This window comes from Dipteris shenzhenensis, chromosome 12 (assembly GCF_047967505.1).
Source record: "Dipteris shenzhenensis isolate YYH24624 ecotype China chromosome 12, Dip_SZ_1.0, whole genome shotgun sequence".
Taxonomy (NCBI): domain Eukaryota; kingdom Viridiplantae; phylum Streptophyta; class Polypodiopsida; order Gleicheniales; family Dipteridaceae; genus Dipteris; species Dipteris shenzhenensis.
This window is the reverse complement of record NC_141607.1, coordinates 17,921,669-17,940,328: the sequence shown is the minus strand read 5'-3', so window position 1 is coordinate 17,940,328 and position 18,660 is coordinate 17,921,669. Positions and strand designations below refer to the sequence as shown.

Below are 18,660 nucleotides of genomic sequence, written 5' to 3'. Positions count from 1 at the left end.
AAAGCATACTTTTAAATCCTTGATTAGTGCACCAATAAAATGTAGAGACAAAAGTGTTAAAGACCAATCTTCAAATCTTTATTTTTACTTGCCATTCAACCTTAGGAAGCAAATGAACACACATATGGTCAATTCAATTAATATGTAAAGTGCCACCATCGAATCATTAGACACACTAAAGTTTTAAACTTAAAGTTGCATTTAAAAAGTGAATGAAATTTGCATCAAGAGTGTGCTTGCTTGAGGCATAATTATGATTTGCAATGTTTTGGTAATATTTACCCAAAAAGCATATTTAAGGAGGTGATCGATGTAATGTAAATTTAAGGGGTGCCAAGTTAGAGTTACTATTTGTAGAGCCCATATAACTTGTATAAAGTACAAAGTTGTGTGTCCAACCATATGCATGTACATGTGTACTTCACAGCATGATCCTATGCACGCATATTAAACAAAACACAACACATATGCCATGTGCATACCCAAAGAAAGAGAGAGAGAGAGAGAGAGAGAGAGCTCACATATAATATAAGGACATACACCCCCGCACGAAAGAGAGGTGAGAGAATCTACTAGATAAAGAGATAGACCCAGAGGCACACAGAGAGCAAAGAGAATGGTTATATAAGTGTGTTGTATTAAGATAAAGGGGGGGAGACAATATGTTACATAGGCGCCAAAGAGGGGGGAAGAGCCAATCTGTTAGACAAAGAGGTGTTGCAATAATATATATATATATATATATATATATATATATAGAGAGAGAGAGAGAGAGAGAGAGAGAGAGAGAGAGTTATGAGCGTGTTGTATTAATAAGAGGGGAGCAAGGAGAAAGGGGAGGGGAGAAGAGGTCGAGGTGAAGGGAAAGGGAAGAGATGAGGGGCTCAGCACGAGCTTTGAGGACAAGGAGCTCAACATGGGAGGCCTTCACCAAGCATCCTCTGTCAAGCTTCTGATATCCAATGGTGCTACCTTTACTAAAGCTCCTCCAACGCCATAGCCATTCGTTGCTCTTAGCCATCTTCTCTTTCACCCTCACTCTCACCTTGTATTTTTGCACTCTCTGTCCCAATCCTATCTCCTCCTTCATCTTCACCACATTGAACTGTTTTTCACCCCCCGCCAGCTCCACCACCACCCTCCCTCCCTTCCTTCCCTCCCCAGCTGCCCAATACCTCCCTTCCCCTCCCTTCAATACGTTCCCTGCCCTATAGCCTTTCCCCCTCTCGCTGCTCGCCATTGCCTTCCCTTTCGCAGCCATATCCTCCCCAAATATCGCCTCCCTCATCCTCCTGAACTCTAGCACTGATTCTACGTCTCCCTGAGCCAGTAGCCCTGTCGAGTTGGGGGGCACGTTCAGTAGTAGCACGCAGTTCCGACCCACCGATCTGTAGTAGAGATCCAGTAGCTCGTGTGGCGTTTTGGCTGTCTCGTTCTTGTGCCAGAACCAGCCTGGCCGAATTGAAACGTCGCATTCCGGTGGAACCCAGTCTTCGCCGTGGGGATCTCCCATGTTTAATATTCTGTAGGCAACATATTGTCAAACACGGGCCGGATGATCGGTTCCTTTCCTAACAACGACGGGCTATTCTCTCCTGAATATACTAGTTAACTAATCCAGAAACAAACGCTAAGCGTACATTTTCTTCATCTTAAGGTGGACAATTTAATTGGTGTGGATTCTGGAAGAGATGCTCACGTTTGGTTAGCTCCAACGCCGATCTTGGCTTCAGATCTGTTCATCATTGACCAACATGTCAATCCACAAGAACCGTTTTCATCGCCAACCCACCGCACATCAGGTCCTGCGTCCGAGAATATGTTTATACGTGGTTGGAGCTCATGCGTTAGAGCGAACCATTTCTTGAACATGTAGTTCATTTTAGGCGCATCAGGACCTTTTGCACCATCGAACCACACCTCTGAGATAGCTCCATATCTACATCAGCATCAGAACCACGAAACAGCGGCGCATTATCCCACTTGCTAGTGTAAAAATGCAGGGACGAAACGGTGCGGTGTGCTATTAATCTATTCTTATCTCCTATCTATTAAAGTCCTGCAAACGGGAGGGAATCCGCAATCACCTCGTTAAGATCTCGTGCAGTTGAGCCATGTAGTACTCGTTATATTGCTCCGTTCGTCCATACCGTCGATCATGCCTATCCCAAGGCGACAAATACAACCCAAGGTCGATTCCGTTCTCATTAGCAGCCGCTGCCAGCTCCGCCAGGACGTCACCACGTCCATGCTTCCAGGGACTATTCTTCACAGAGTAGCCAGTGAAAGCGGAGGGCCAGAGGCAAAAGCCATCGTGATGCTTAGCGGTCAGGATGACCTGGGAAGCGCCAGCAGCTTTGGCAACGCGAACCCATTGGCGGGCATCGAGGTGGTGAGGGAAGAAGAGGCGAGGATCTTCGTGGCCAGAGCCCCATTCGGAGCCGGTGAAGGTGTTGATACCGAAGTGGAAGAACATGATGAGCTCGCGCTGCTGCCATAGGAGCTGGGAAGCAGAGGGGATTGGGAGCAATGGGAGGGGGGGGAGCGAGGTGCCATGAGAGGAAGCAAGGGGAGGCCAAACAAGTAGGATTGAGGAGAAGAGAGTGAAGAGGAAGCAGATGAAGTGCTGGAGGACTCTGTTAGTCGCCATGTTCGGATACAAGGCTTTGCAATACCACGCATTCTTGAATGATTGATTGAGCAAGCTAACGTACTCTTTCGGTTTCTCTCTCTCTTTCTCACGCATTCACGCATTCTGAAAAGCTTCAAACAAGAAAACTTTGTCACTTTCCACCTTGTCTCCCTGCCCTTTCACTCCTCTTTTCCTGCTTTTCCAAACATCACTCTCTTCACCGCCATCCCTATCTCAACCCCCCTGTAAATCCTCCCATCCATGCACCCTCCACCTCAGTTTACGACAATCTCACTTACGTAAATTTGCCACTCAATGCTTGTGTGTCTTGTTTTTTTTTGGGTAGCGAAGGCCATCAATTGAATATGGGATGTGTCCATGCGTGTGGAGCATTTATGCGCATACACGAGCATTCATACCTACACGTAGCTTCATCATGCGCATATATGTATCTATGATGTAGCTACTTGACACGCAGGCATCCCGCATAATAAGTGTACCTGGCTACTTCCATATTTTTCTCCATCAGGAGCTGTAAGGAGCTCGCTAACGTCACAATGTTAGTCGTAAGAATAGGCCGGTCCCGTACTATTTGCCTCCGGCCTTGGCGTTGGTTCGAGCTAGTAGCAAGGGTGGATAACTCCTTAGATCAAGCGTTCATCTCTAACATTGCAGGTTTTCTATGATTAAGTGACACGGGGAGCGTTTTTCCGCAGCGTCCAAAGAGTGAAGATCGACAGGAGTCTCCCCAACATGCGAAAGTGCACTTAGATTGAGTTTCTTTCCAACGAGCTGTGTGAGGCATCCATAAGCACAAGCAAGCAATTGCATCTGAGGGAAGCGGTCCTTCCACAACCGGCTGCAAAACGTATCAAGGGAAAGTGGCCACTGGCCTGGGCAGACTCCGTTTTCGAAGCACGCATAGGGTGCAGGGCCATTTTGCCGTCCCCAATGGAGTAAAAGGATTTAAAATGTGTCATCTTGATTTTCGGAATTTACTGGTAGCCAACCTTTGCAAACAAGCTAAGCGTATAGTTGGTATAGATCTTCACGTTATCCAGCTAATATGCGCATTTTGATGCGAGATTCTTAGTGTGGTACAGATTTGTTAGTTCCAGCACCGATCTTGGCTTCAGATCTGTTCATCCTTGACCAACATGTCAATCTGCAAGAATCGTTTTCGTTGCCAAGATTCAACCCACTGCGGTCCTGCATCCCAGAATATGTTTTATGCATGCATACCTGGAAGCTGGAGCTCATGCATCAGGAGCAAGCCGTGTCTAGACTCTAGAACAGTTTTTCTTTGGTGCTTCGACGCATTATTCTATCCGCTAGTGCAGAAATGCAGGGACAAAATGGTGAGGTGCGACAATAATCTATTCTTAATTGAATCCCCAAAAACTGAACAGAGAATTAAGAAAAGAGATGCTGTTCAAACGATGGAATGAGACCCTGGCAAACGACTCCAAAGCCAGAAACGAAGGAATCAGGCGTGACTTAATTATATCATAATTTGATAACCACATTAAAGTCAAAGCCATATACTACCGTTTATATCACTGCGGACGATGGTCTTCGCTAGCAGCAACTGCCATCTCCGCGAGGCCGTCACCACGTGGGTTCCATGTCCATGCCTCAAGTCTCGAGACTCCAAAGTCCAGGGCCGATACTTCGCAGACTATTGGAGTTTAGCGGTCAGGATGACGAGTGAAGCGGCAGCACTTTGGCGACGCGAACCCATTGGCGAATATTGGGGTGCGCGAGAGATCTTCGGCTGAGGGCTCCCAGGTCTTCGAAGAATATGATGAACTCGCGCTGCTGCCATTGGAGATCTAGGTAGTGGGTGCAAATGGGAGGCCAGGCAGAGAGGTACCGTGAGAGGAAGCAAGGGGAGGCCATACAACTAGGACTGAGAAAGAGAGTGAATAGGAAGATGAATTGCTAGGGACCCTTTGTATTATGATGATTTCAAATGGCTCTCTCCCTCTCCCAAGCTAACCTCTCTCTCACCTTTGGCACATGGGCCCTTTTGTATGCCCTTCCAATCATGCCTCCAAAGCTCCTCTGGTAAACACAGATGGAAAAAAGAAAGCCAAACCATACCTGACCATCGCAATTAGATTGCACAGGTAGGCAATGATCAGACCACCACTGAAATGTTGCGGCAATCAACCCTTGCTCTCCATCGCTTCATGTGCCCGTAACTCCTGTAAGATCCAGCTAACTTTCGATAGCCATGTGCCCCTAATTTTGAAAGCATTTGATAGGTAGCATTCAATAAGGATTGCAATCTCTCTCTCTCTCTCTCTCTCTCTCTCTCTCTCTCTCTCTCTCTCTCTCTCTCGGTAAGGCTCTAGTTTGTGCTCTTGGGTGTGTGTTTTCTTTCCTTGTTCAGTTCCCTAACGAGTTGTTTCCACTCCTAGTCTGTACCATAATATAAAAACTCCCCCCCCTCTCTCTGTCTCCGTCTCCGTCTTTGTCTCTCTCTCTCTCTCTCTCTCTCTCTCTCTCTCTCTCTCTCTCTCTCTCTCTCTCTCTCTCGCCATGTGACTCCTTCCCTTTTGCTACTTTCCACCTTGTCCCCCTTCCCTTACACTCCTCTTTTCCAGCTTTCCCAAACATCATTCTCTAACTTTTAAGGACAAACGTCATCTCAATGTCAATCCTCCAATCCATGCATACGTGACTGTCAATCCTCACATCCATGCACCCTCTATGTTAGAGTACCATGATCATGGGTGAATGTGTATCTCTATTAGTAGCAAAGGCATTGATTGGTGTGATAATTGATGGCCTTGCCTTTTAAATCCATGAGTTTCCTTAACATAGACAATTCATCGCACCCCCCACCACACCTCTCTCTCTCTCTCTCTCTAGATGTTTCATCTAACTCTACATGGATTTTACAAAATTACAATACTAATTGGGCATCTCATCTTCCCACGCTACATTCATTACCTCCATGAATTTGTATGCTAAAGTATACATCACCCTGGAATACAACCCATAGTTGTGTTTCAAATTTCTAGCAAACAATCACTTGAGACAAAAATTATTCTTAGGCATTATAAATGCTTTCATTATTAAAAAGTTAAATACCTCCAATGATATCAATTTGATGGATGCAATTTACAATTAGTCAAAATCAACAAATAGGTATCTTTTTTTTCTTCCTAATTTGAGTGAAAAGTCAAACAGAAAGTTTTCATGATTTTGTGCCTACATTCCATATATTATATTTTATGTATACAAATATGACTCTAAACTCTCACAAAACATTTGTCAATACATGACATGTCATTAAAAGACTTAAAATGGTGGCTTAGATGTTAATGATTTGAAACACTAAATCCGCATATTAAGCTTAGTACACGAGTAGTAAGTGAGTATTGCCTTTTATATGGAGTAGTTTATAAGTATTGTAACCCAAGCTATTATAAAAAAGCAACTAAAATTTTTCAAATAAAAAACAACTCATGGGTGGTAGCAAGCTAAGGGTGTCCACTTTTTGTTCACTCCCCAATCCTAAGGAGGTGGAAAAACAAGCTTTTTAGCACTCAAAAATGCAAATCTCACCTACTTCCCTATGGATCTAGTCTTTGAAGTCTTCTGACACAACATCACACTTGCTATTGTGCACACAATCGTATAGTCTGATCGAAAATTCGATGCACACACAAAAAATTTCTTTGTGTCACACGGCATGGTTCCAGGGTGGTCACACGTTTGTCACGAACAAAGAGTGTCATATAAAATTCTAAATTTCTCACTCATTTTAGATTAAATGTTATTGAAACTTTGTAAGTGGTCTCTTTGCATTATGTAGAGCTTAACTTGATTTATTGGTAATTTTTTGAATGATTTATCTAATTATAAATAATTATTTATAATAAATAAAGTTATAAAATACATGCATTTTAGTAGCACACCACATTTTTTTAGTATTTTGAATAATTAAGCAAATCCAATTCGGTGGAAGGTTAGTAGGCACATAAGGGTGTGTGGTTGAATCATCAAATCCCAAATCCAACGGTTAGATTTAGGAAGATTGAAGTTTAATTTTTACTTTTACTCCTCAGAGGATCAACAAAGAATATTAAAAATAAATCTAGTAATTCTCAAACATAACCAAACATTTCAAAAATGTCAATATTTTTAGTCCTATGCATGATGAATAAGGGGAAAAAATTTTGGTTAAATTTGAGTAAGGGAAACGTACGATATGGCCTCCAAGAGTTAAATCTCCCTTTTGTGGGGGAAAAAGGGCCACCCAAGCCTAATACCAAGACAAGGTAGGCTTGGTATTAGGCTTGGTGATGTAGGCTAGGAGCATCACCGATCCTAGTGGCAAGCCTTTGGAGTTTGCATGCTGCCCATGTGGAAGGCTGAGTCATCAAAACCATGCCACGTTGTTAGACCACGTGGTGCCATCTCATCAAGCAGATGTGACATCACTCCTTGCCATGTCACCTTACATTGCCACACGTGCTGCCACATGTGCCACCTCATCATTCCACATCATCAGCCATGTGATCACACAATGCCACCTTGGCATACCTCCTCTCCTGGCCACGTCACCAATCCTCCACCTCAATTTGCCATGTCATCTACCACCTCATGAATGCCAACTCATCATGCCACATCATGCCCAGTACCACATCATGACCATGCAGGAAGAGACTATATTACCACATCATGACCATGCATGGTGCCACATCAGCAAGATGTATACACATGACGATGTGCGATGCATACAATACCTCGATCGAGGTATGTATGATGGGGGAGGCATAGAATACCTCGTTCGAGGTATGTGACCGAGGACCGAGGTTCATACATACATGCATGCGCAATGCACTTAATACCTCGATCGAGGTATACCTCGATCGAGGTATAAGATCTGATCGCGGCTCCGGGCATAGCAGACCTCTCCACCAAAACTAAGCCAATTAGTATCAATCTTAGCACCTCTCCACCAATAATAATGAAGAGCAATCTAAGAGCAATCTAGTGGATGAGTTGAGGCTCTCTATAAGACACCACGTTTTGGTTCATTTCACCCATCCTTAGCCATTCTTGCCTCCTCATCACTTTGTCACACCTTCCATCCTACTTTCATTGAGAATGGGTTCTCAAAGCCGTAGAGCTAGTAGACGTGAAAGATGTAGGAACCCCCCCCCAAATCTCATTGACGAGGAGCGCAAGCGGAAGGCTCGTGAGCGCAAGAGAGCCTCTAGAGCTCGAGCTCGCGCTGCCACCACTGATCCACCTCCAGCTCTACCTCTACATCCCACCTCCACCCCCACCCCCACCTCCATTGTCCCCCCATGCTCATCCGCTCCCCTACCTCTAGCCTCCGCCCTTCCCCTAGCCACCTACGTTTTGGCCTCCACCTCTACCTCTTCCCCCTCCACCCTCCCCCCTCCCCCTCCCCCTCCCCCTCCTCCCGCTCTGCTTGGTGCCTCCCTTCCCCCGTCCACCCTACCATCTCCCATTGATCCCGTTGCCCTACCTTGCAGCAGCAGTGTTGCTTCACGACGTGACTTGCCGAAGTCCACTATCCGTCGTCGTACTAGCAAGATCGTGCAGTCTTTTTTTTGTGACCTCACGCCAGCTTCGCAGTCTTCTCTTCTTACGTCCCTGATTGATCACCCTGACTTGGTAGAGTGTAGGAGGCTTGCTGGTCTTGGTGCACGTAGAGATAGGGTTGTATCTAGCGAGGTCCTTAGCAGTGTTCGACGTTCCTATGCTTCTATTAAGCATAGGGTGCACGTAGAGATAGGGTTGTATCTAGCGAGGTCCTTAGCAGTGTTCGACGTTCCTATGCTTCTATTAAGCATAGGAACTCCAATGATGCCTTGGCAGCACGTCGTGCTATTGTGGCTGCCATTAGTAGACCTCATATGATAGGCCATGTGCGTACCGCTTCATGTCTTCTTCAGATTGCACCGCGCACATTGCGAGCAGGCATCATTAGGAGGCAGAGTCTAGAGGATAGTGAGACTGATGCTCTTTGGGCTTCGAGTGGTCGTGCACATCGCAGCGATCGATTGTTGGATGATTCCGCTAGGTCCTTCATACAACAGTTTTGGGAGGAGCATTGCAGAGCATCCCCGGTGTTCAAGAAGGCATTGCGGAAGAGGGTGTCACGCGGTGTGTACATTGAGCATGGTGCATGTTTTTTGGAGTGTACCCAGACTGAGTTGTACACTCAGTTTGTAGAGGCGCACCCGGAGTTCAAGATTGGGCAGAGGTCATTTGAGCGATGCAGGCCATGGTTTGTGCGATGCTCTCAGGAGCGTGACACATGCTGTTGTCGCTACCATGTGGATTTTGGATTGATGTATGACGTATTCCGTTCCCTTGATGGTCATAGGGGAGTGGTTCCTACTAGCCCTCGCGACTTCATTCATTCCATATTGTGTACACGAGATGGTGATGCTTTATTCCACTCCCTTGATTGTGTGGAAGGCACGTGTACTTTGTGTGGTGACTTTGCCAGAGTGCCACGAGTTGCACTAGATACTTGTGATGTGCAGATGGTTCGTTGGCAGCAGTATGAGTACTGTACCTTGACATTAGATGGTGGTGCACAGTCGAGGAGGTTGCAGCTTGTGGGGAAGGAGACACCACGTGTTGTATTCATCGACTGTTTTTGAGGGAAGCTGTACCGCTACATACGCCACTCGCACACTGCGAAATGGGAGGATCGTCAGTTTCGTGCATGTTTGAGGACATTTCCTATAGGGGTGGTTGTCTCAGTGGTGGACTTTGCGGAGAATTACACCTTTGCACCACAGCATGAGATCCAATCGGAGTATTATTTCTCCGAACAGGTGACGTGTGATTGAGTATTGATTTTTTCCCCGCCTCATTATATTGAATTATTTCAATAGTCATAATTTTTTTTCAATGCCATATTGCAAGTTGCTATATTTGTGCACATTAGCTATCGTCATGCACAGGCTCATGTGGATGGCATTGATAGCACCATGGACTCACGCATCATTGTGCGAGAGTATCACTTCTACATTAGTGATGATCGATCGCATGATGCCCATTTTGTGCAGCATTGCTTCACTTTGCATGATAGTTTCTTGAGGGATCATGGTGTCACATGGCAGCGGCGCTGGATCTGGTCAGACGGTTGCGGTGGTCAGTTCAAATCCGCTAGACAGTTTTATTGGTTCTGCAGATGGCACCGTGAGACAGGCATTCCGATCACATGGAGCTACTTCGAGACAGGGCACAGTAAGGGAGAGCACGATGGTGCAGGTGCTTGTGTGAAGCGTGCTTTGCGTCGATACCAGTTGCGTCACAGTGCCGATCGCTTCAAGGATGCACATGATGTGGTGCGGTGGTGCAGCCAGCACTTATCCACTAGTGCTACGTCCTCGTTTCAGTCGCGTGACGATAGGGTGGTGAGCCGGTATTTTTGGTGCGTGGACATTGGGAGTCTTGATCGGTCGCGGCCTTTTGATTGTCGTTCTGTGCCTGGCACTCTTGATTTCCATTCCATCAGGAGCGTAGGTGAGTCTCACCCCGCGATCTTTTCTCGACGGTTTGCATGTTTTTGCTCTGCATGCATTGATGATGATTGGGGAGGGTGCTCCATGATACCATGGGCCGATCCATGGGTACGGCGAGTGCTTTCTCCCTTCCAGCCTTGGGAGGAGATACATGATGATCAGGATGCGGGATTCAGTTCCTCTAGAGATTATGACCAGCTTACAGATATTTTGCGTATTGGTGATATCTTCGCGGTTATTGCTTCGGAGGGCAATGAGGAGGGTGTGGATTATTACTTGTTGCGATGCTCTATGCTGAAGAGTGTGCTGAATGAGGATACAGTGGATGGGCATGGGATGCACTTCAATGCTCATAGCATGATCGTCGGTGGCCACTATTTTCAGCAGATACAGAGGCGTGGTCGCTATATTGAGTTCCAGGAGTACATGGCGGATCGGGAGGCATACATGTATTCTCATCTTGTTGTTGGGATCAAGATTACTTTGAGTCGTGTTCGCACTCGCAAGGCGACGTCCACTCCACGATGGCGCCTTGCAGTGGCGGATCACGAGAGCATACTTGCAACTATTGGCATGAGAGCTGATCCTGAGGAGTAGCACATTACATATCATATTTTTTGGGATCATCAGTTGATCAGATTGATTTTTATTGGGTATCACTAGTTGATTACACTTTTTTGTATTCGATATGTATAGGCTCACTGTGTGACCGTACCATTGTAATTTTCATGGACTCATATTTTATATTTCACTATGATGGCTGTATACACGTTCATACACATCATTGTATTAGATTCTATTTTTAACATGATGTCCGATGTCTTCTCAATGGGATTTGTTGTGTTTGTAATACAAAAAATTGTTTATTAGTTGCAATGTTGTAATTTGTTTTGTGCATTAGGACATTTTAAAAACGTGAAACGCGCGCGTGGACTTATTTGTTGGGAATGAAACTTCGCACGACTCTTAGGCCACCCTAGACATACATCCACGCAAGATTTGGTCTCCAACTTATTTGGTATGCGCCACGTGGAAGGTATAATGCGTACATTTTTACAATCCCTACTAGCACGACTACGTGTGAGAAATGGCGCACGTACTAACCAAATACGCGTGTCGACTCATCTGTTGGAAATGAAACTTCGCACGACTCTTAGGCTACCGTAGACGTACATCCACGCAAGATTTGGTGCCCAACTGATTTGGTATATGCGCCACATGGAAGGACAGTTGCGTACATTTTTATAATCCCTTCTAGCACTCGTGACTACGTATGAAAAATGGCGCACGTACTAATGAAATACGCACGTGGACTTATCTGTTGGGGACGAAACTTCACACGCCTCTTAGGCTACCCTAGACGTACATCCACGCAAGATTTGGTCTCCAACTGATTTGGTATGCGCCACGTGGAAGGACAAATGCATACATTTTTACAATTTCTACTAGCACGACTAAACCCTAAACCCTAAACCCTGGACCCTAAATCCTAAACCCTGTTGGGCACGAAACTTCACACGCCTCTTAGGCTACCCTAGACGTACATCCACGCAAGATTTGGTCTCCAACTGATTTTGTTTGCGCCATGTAGAAGCAATCCCTACTAGCACGGCTAAACCCTAAACCCTAAACCCTAAACCCTGGACCCTAAATCCTAAACTTTGTTGGGGACGAAACTTCACACACCTCTTAGGCTACCCTAGACGTACATCCACGCAAGATTTGGTCTCCAACTGATTTTGTTTGCGCCATGTAGAAGCAATCCCTACTAGCACGGCTAAACCCTAAACCCTAAACCCTGGACCCTAAATCCTAAACCCTGTTGGGGACGAAACTTCACACGCCTCTTAGGCTACCCTAGACGTACATCCACGCAAGATTTGGTCTCCAACTGATTTTGTTTGCGCCATGTAGAAGCAATCCCTACTAGCACGGCTAAACCCTAAACCCTAAACCCTAAACCCTGGACCCTAAATCCTAAACCCTGTTGGGGACGAAACTTCACACGCCTCTTAGGCTACCCTAGACGTACATCCACGCAAGATTTGGTCTCCAACTGATTTTGTTTGCGCCATGTAGAAGCAATCCCTACTAGCACGGCTAAACCCTAAACCCTAAACCCTAAACCCTGGACCCTAAATCCTAAACCCTGTTGGGGACGAAACTTCACACGTCTCTTAGGCTACCCTAGACGTACATCCACGCAAGATTTGGTCTCCAACTGATTTTGTTTGCGCCATGTAGAAGCAATCCCTACTAGCACGGCTAAACCCTAAACCCTAAACCCTAAACCCTGGACCCTAAATCCTAAACCCTGTTGGGGATGAAACTTCACACGCCTCTTAGGCTACCCTAGACGTACATCGACGCAAGATTTGGTCTCCAACTGATTTGGTTTGCGCCACGTAGAAGCAATCCCTACTAGCACGACTACACGTTAGCGTACCACCAAAGTCAAAAGAAAATAGTAAAATTAAATTGTGGCCTAACATGTCACACCTTCCTTGTACTCCCATACATGAGTAGAGTTTAAAAGGGAGAAGTGGGATTGTTAATATGTGTATATTTTTTTGGTGCATAGCCACAACAACCCTTTCTTTTTACATAAACCAAACCCTTTCTTTTCCTTATACCAACCGCCAATCCTTTCTCTTGTACATAAACCACTAAATGCAAAAGAAAATAGTGAAATAAAATGGTGGGCTAGCATGCCACACCTTCCTTGTATTCCCGTATACATGCATTAATTGCCAATTGTGTTGATTTCTCTTCTTTATGTTCATTATCTTTTATACATGCATAATAATTACATTGGCAAATGTCATATTAAGGAAATTGAAATAGTCCTTAGAAACTTGGAAGGCATATGCGATTGTGATTTGGAAGGCACATGTGATTGTGGTTCCAATATGACAAATAATTAGGTCTTGTTTTCTTTGATCACCAATTAGCACAAGTATTGTTAACAATAAGAGACAAATTAAACACTGAGTCATAATAAATAACAGCAAAATCATGCAAAGGACAAGTCTAACTCCATTTTTGAAAAAAATCCCCAAAAAATTTATATTTTTTAAAAATTGTAGGGACAAAATATACGCTTCATGTCAATAATATTAAAAAACTAGAATTGTGAAAAAAGAATGCATAAAAGAATTTCTACACCCTACAAACTAAGCATGTCCACACATTGGTGATTTCTCGAATTTTTTCCTTTTGTCATGTTGTTTAAGTATCTCTAGATCACACATTCCCTCAAGTTCATTGGTGTTGAAAGAATTTTTTATCAATTGATTTACACATAGGTAACAACATTGCCCTCGGAGTCATGGATAAGTTTTGTACCAATATACATTTCTAGAATACTTTTTGTAAATAGCATAAATTGAAAGTTGGTAAAATTGATGTTACTTTAATATCTAATTTCATTTGATGAAACAATTTTACATTGGGCTATGGCATTGTCTAAAAAAAGTAATTTTCTTTTTATACAAATTAGTTTATCAAATGGTTGAATTTCAACATATTTTGATATTAAGATCGGAAGGCTAGATTTGGAAGCATGAATATGACAATAGTTGTCTTTTTGAAAAATTGATGAAAATTTGGATTTTGAAACACACTTTATTGACAAACATGAATAGAATAAAATTTTTGTTTAAAAAATGAAAAACTTTTATCAGCAAAATAAAATTTTCATCCAAAAAAAGATGAATTTTGATATGTTTAATGTTTAATGTTTGCAATTAATGTTTAATGTTTACAATTACTTCACATGGCATTCTTTTTTAAATACCTTATGTATTAAACAAACTATAAACTGAGATAAACTGAGATAAACAAAGTGTGAAGAACATCATGAAAGTACGAAAATGCTCATACATCATAAAAGTGGGAACAATATCATGAAAGTACCAAAATGAATCTGTACATCATCATCATCATGCTGCAAAAGTGCATCCCTATACAAGAAACGTGTGAAGCCTAAACAATCAATCTGAATCTGAATCTGATAACTCTACATATGATCCTCTAGTGGAACGCTGACGTGGCTCCTGTATGACTCGCTGCCCAACCGTCCGCTGTGTGCCCTCAGGCAATGCCGGCTCAGATGGGCCAGCCTCATCACCTGCATGAGATGGGCCAGCCTCATCACGATGAAGAGGAGGGCATGCTGCACGCGCCACTGCTGCCATCTCTGCCTCCCTCGCCTCCTCTATGTACGCGCGTCTCAGCTCCCATAGCCGTGCATCTGCGAATACTCGTGCCTCAAATCCAGCGCGAGTAATCGTCTCTACATGTGAAAGACGCTGGTCTCGGCCCCGCCCTAGCTGCTGCTCCACCCACTGCTGCAATGATGTCTGCAGCTCTGCCTCTCGCTCAATCCGGCGTGCCTCCTCCGCTCGTGCCTCGTCACCTGGCATGAAATCACCGTACGAAAAGCGTCGTGAAATGCATGATGCAACCACCGATGTATCCGCACCCTCCTGCATCAGCAATGCTCTCTGTGCCTCCTCCCTGTAGTGCTCTGTCAAGACTACACGGGCGAATGGATCAACAGCCTGACGATGACCAGGATATAGATCATCCATGCCCAGTCCTCTGTATGTCGCCACATCAATGTCGGCAAGCATACAGGGCACACTGAACGTGCCACCATGTGGCGGGTCATGCAGTGGAGATGTGCGATGTGGCCGCACCCTAGTCCAAACCACCCTACGGTGTCAAAGTCCTCGTGGCAGAGGACACAAGTGGCAGTAGGAAGCCTCGCTATGACTGCTGCGTCTATAGGTGTCCTAGTCGGCACATCTACAGGAGGAGCAGGGTATAGGGCCACACTGGGGTCGATCCTATGGCGTGACGGATCACGACTAATATGCCTCAGCTGCAAAATATAGTGCTCTGCGCGATGGTATGCTATGCGTGTCCGAATCCTCTGCTCCTCCAAATCTGTCTGCAACAGTCGTGCGCGAGACTCCATCTCCTGACGCAATAGATGTGCCTGCAATGCAAACATGTCGCGTACATGGTGAGAATTAACCAAAAAACTTCAGTTCAAAACACGCTACAAAAAAATAAACTAACATAATCAAAATAACTAACCTCGTCCCTAGACTCGGCCAACACAGCCTCCAACTCTGCAATCCGTCTGTCTCGAGCCTCCAACTCGTGCTGAGGCGCCGTAGATGTGGGAGGTGGTGTAGATGTGGGATGCTCCATCGATGATCGAGGTGGGGGAGGTGGAATCGCAATAGATCTCGATAGGGCCGAGACCATGTGCTGCAAGGATGATGCCACTGAATGAACATCCCCCCTAATCTGTCCTCCCACCGCTCGCAATGCCGGTGCAGGGATGGTGTGCAACTCTGGTCCCTCGCGTCGACGCCGAACACCTACAATCTGACGCTCCTGACGCCCCATCCTACCACGTCCCGCTCCTGATTCTGGACGGGTACTGAGGTAGTCCACCCGATGACCAAGGACAAACTCAGCGTAAAGCTGCATGGCAAACGACCTGGCTATCTGGTGGTTGTGAGCCAACCGACCACCATTCGCAGCAAGATATCTCGGATAAATGTGTGCTGCTATGATGGGGTGCCTACACCATAAAATATGCAAGGGGAGCCCTGATCGTGGTTGCTGGCCCTCGGTGTGACCATCCCAAAACATGTCGTCCAAGGCCTCCCTGTGATGTGACTCCCGCTCAAACAACTGTCGAATCGCTCTCCAATCCAAGCCACCACCAGTGATCTCCACCTCGGCCTGTGCCTGAAAGCTATCCACAACGTCCTCAACTGTCTCCAATCGACTCAGAGCCTCAATAACTGAATCCAGGCTCGCAACCAAGTGAGGGGGTGCCCTAGCATCCTGCAGTGCCCTCATCTCAGCTCTCAGCATCTCTATCTGCATACGAATAGTGGTGCTAGAACCTGTGCGCTGGCTGGCGCATGCACAAAAAAAACACATGGAAATTAATATTCTATTTGGGTAATGAAAATAATATTCTATTCAATATGACTTATAATCTATTTACGTAATGAAAACTATTTGTACGTACTCCTTGATGAGGTAGATCCTATGCACCTACCGGTAGATGGGCCAAATGTGTGGCTCAATATTAAGGACAGATAGTGGAGAGGTTTGGTTAATAAGACCTTCTTTGAATGCTTTATTGCCTTGGGTTTGCAATAGATATGGAGGAGATAGAAGGATACCTAATACATTACTTTGAACGATACACAAGCAAGGCGCATCTAGTATTTCTCGGACTACACATTAAAAAAGAGAGCGGGTTCACACTACAGACCTTTTAAAGCGAGAACTTTGAGAAAATAATTAAGCCTTTTCAATATTATCTATTTTGGTTGGGCAATCCAACTCAACTAGTGGCCATTCCTATAGATCATCACTTGGTTCAAGACATTTTGTATAAGACTCACTCGACTTCTAGTTGTAAAAATAGTTTTGGAATGAGATCATCCACATACGTAGCAACAACAAAGGGCACAAGATCCCTAGAAGAGGATTCAAAAACTTTGAAGATTAAATTCTTGGATGTCCCTATGCAATGGGAAGGGTTGCATATGATAACTAATGTTAATTTTGGTTGAGCTCAAGTAATAAGCGTCACCGTTGCCTATGGTTGGACTAGCAAGAAAGAGACCATCCTTGCTTACAATGAAACTAGCATATAATTCCTTGAGCATGTGGTTGACATTCCATGTGTGACATAGTTTCAACGAGGGAAAGTAGATATGTAGCATCCGCACTATTTTGGTTATGAGGTGGTTCACGTGATTATTGATACAAAGTCTTTTTGGGAAAACATCTTAGTCATTTGTAAAAGACAAGATAAATGTTGTTAACATTAGTCATAGGTTTCCCTACGGTGCAAAAAGGAATGTATGTGTGCCACATGGCGAGCTGCCATGTAGCAAACAACATGGAATAGGATGCTTCAAATGTCGACTCTTGAAGGTTATGGAGTTCTCTCTCTCTTAAGTCTCTTATCTATGATCATTAAGGGATGATTAGGAGAGATTCAGTCATTAACAGGCTCTATTTGAACTTACGTCTATAGTTGATCAAAACACTTGCATATATTAGCATGAATGTGGAATGAATATAGATCCACTAGAGTCCCATGTGCAATGAATGTTAGGTATTCTAGTTAAACTTTCAGTTTCTCTATGGCGTATTTCTTTCTTCTTATACATATAAGAGAAGTAGATGAATTATGGAACTAGACAACAAACATGATCAAAGTGCTAGATCTAAAGCATGCCATAGTGATAGCATAAGAATCTCAAACAGTTTATAGGCACAGACCGTAATATTCGAGTTCTTGAAGACCCATCCAAATATTCTCAATCTTGTAATATTCTTTTTTCAGTTATGCTAGAGTCTATGCATAACTTAGAAGAATTAGACATTTGCAAACTATTCCATGTCTTCTTAAGGTCTAAGCCACTATTTCAAAGGGATATTGAAGATTTGGACTAAGCCACTATCTAGGCATTTCCACTACTAAAAAAAGCTCTATTTAAAAAAATAAATTAATTTTCACATTTTAAATAAATTTCTCGTAATTCATAAATTTAAGAAAAACATTAAAATGCATTTTATAATTTTTCTTATAAGCTAAAATTTTAAATTACGTTTCCTAAAATTAAAATTTTCACATTTTGAATTATAAATGTCGTAATTTAAAAATTAAAAAATAAATTTACAAATACATTTCAAATTTATAAATATTTTATAATTAATAATATGAACGTTTTTTTATTTACTCAAAAAAGCTCCATTAAAAAAAAAATTAATTTTCACATTTTAATTAAAAAATCCCGTATTTCATAAATTTCAGAAAAACATTAAAATGCATTTTATAATTTTTCTTTTAAACTAAAATTTAATCAAATTCTACATAAAAGAAAATGCTACATAAAAGAAAATACCCTACCTGGACTCTCCCGCTCCGTCCATCTCCGTCGATGTCCGTTCGTGGCTCTCCGTCGCTCGCGCTTTTCCGTCGAAGTCCGGCAAATCCGAAATCGGTGGATGAGGCAGAGCTCGATCGAGGTGTGCGGAATGAGGCGGGTCGCTCTCCTTTTATAAGAAAAAATAGGGTTTAGCTACCTCGATCGAGGTATTCTTGACATGCCCATACATCTCGGCACATATACCTCGATCGAGGTATTGGCATGCTCGACATGATCATACATCTCTGTCCATCTACCTCGATCGAGGTATTGCCATGCCACGATACCTCGATCGAGGTATTTTTGACATAACCATACATCTCGTTGGCATGCCACGATACCCCGATCGAGGTATTCTTGACATGATGATACATCTCTTTACATCTACCTCGATCGAGGTATTGCCATGCCACAATACCTCGATCGAGGTATTGTGAAATGCCCATACATCTCGGTACATCCACGTCGATGGAGGTTTGGACGTGCCACGACACCTCGATCGTGGTGTGTTGGCAGAAGC

The 18,660-nt window shown here is 44.0% G+C and overlaps 1 protein-coding gene across 1 annotated transcript; it reads right to left on the bottom strand.

Moving 5' to 3' along the window:
* Nucleotides 1–788: 788 nt before the first annotated feature.
* On the bottom strand, nt 789–3,828 carry LOC147895915 (alpha-L-fucosidase 1-like). The gene is made up of 3 exons (XM_087382618.1): nt 2,088–3,828; nt 1,700–1,939; nt 789–1,523 (listed from the first exon to the last, which is right to left on the bottom strand). The coding sequence occupies exons 1-3, from the start codon at nt 2,744–2,746 to the stop codon at nt 794–796; spliced, it is 1,629 nt and encodes a 542-aa protein (XP_087238744.1). The 5' UTR covers nt 2,747–3,828; the 3' UTR covers nt 789–793.
* Between the last annotated feature and the right edge of the window lie 14,832 nt (nt 3,829–18,660).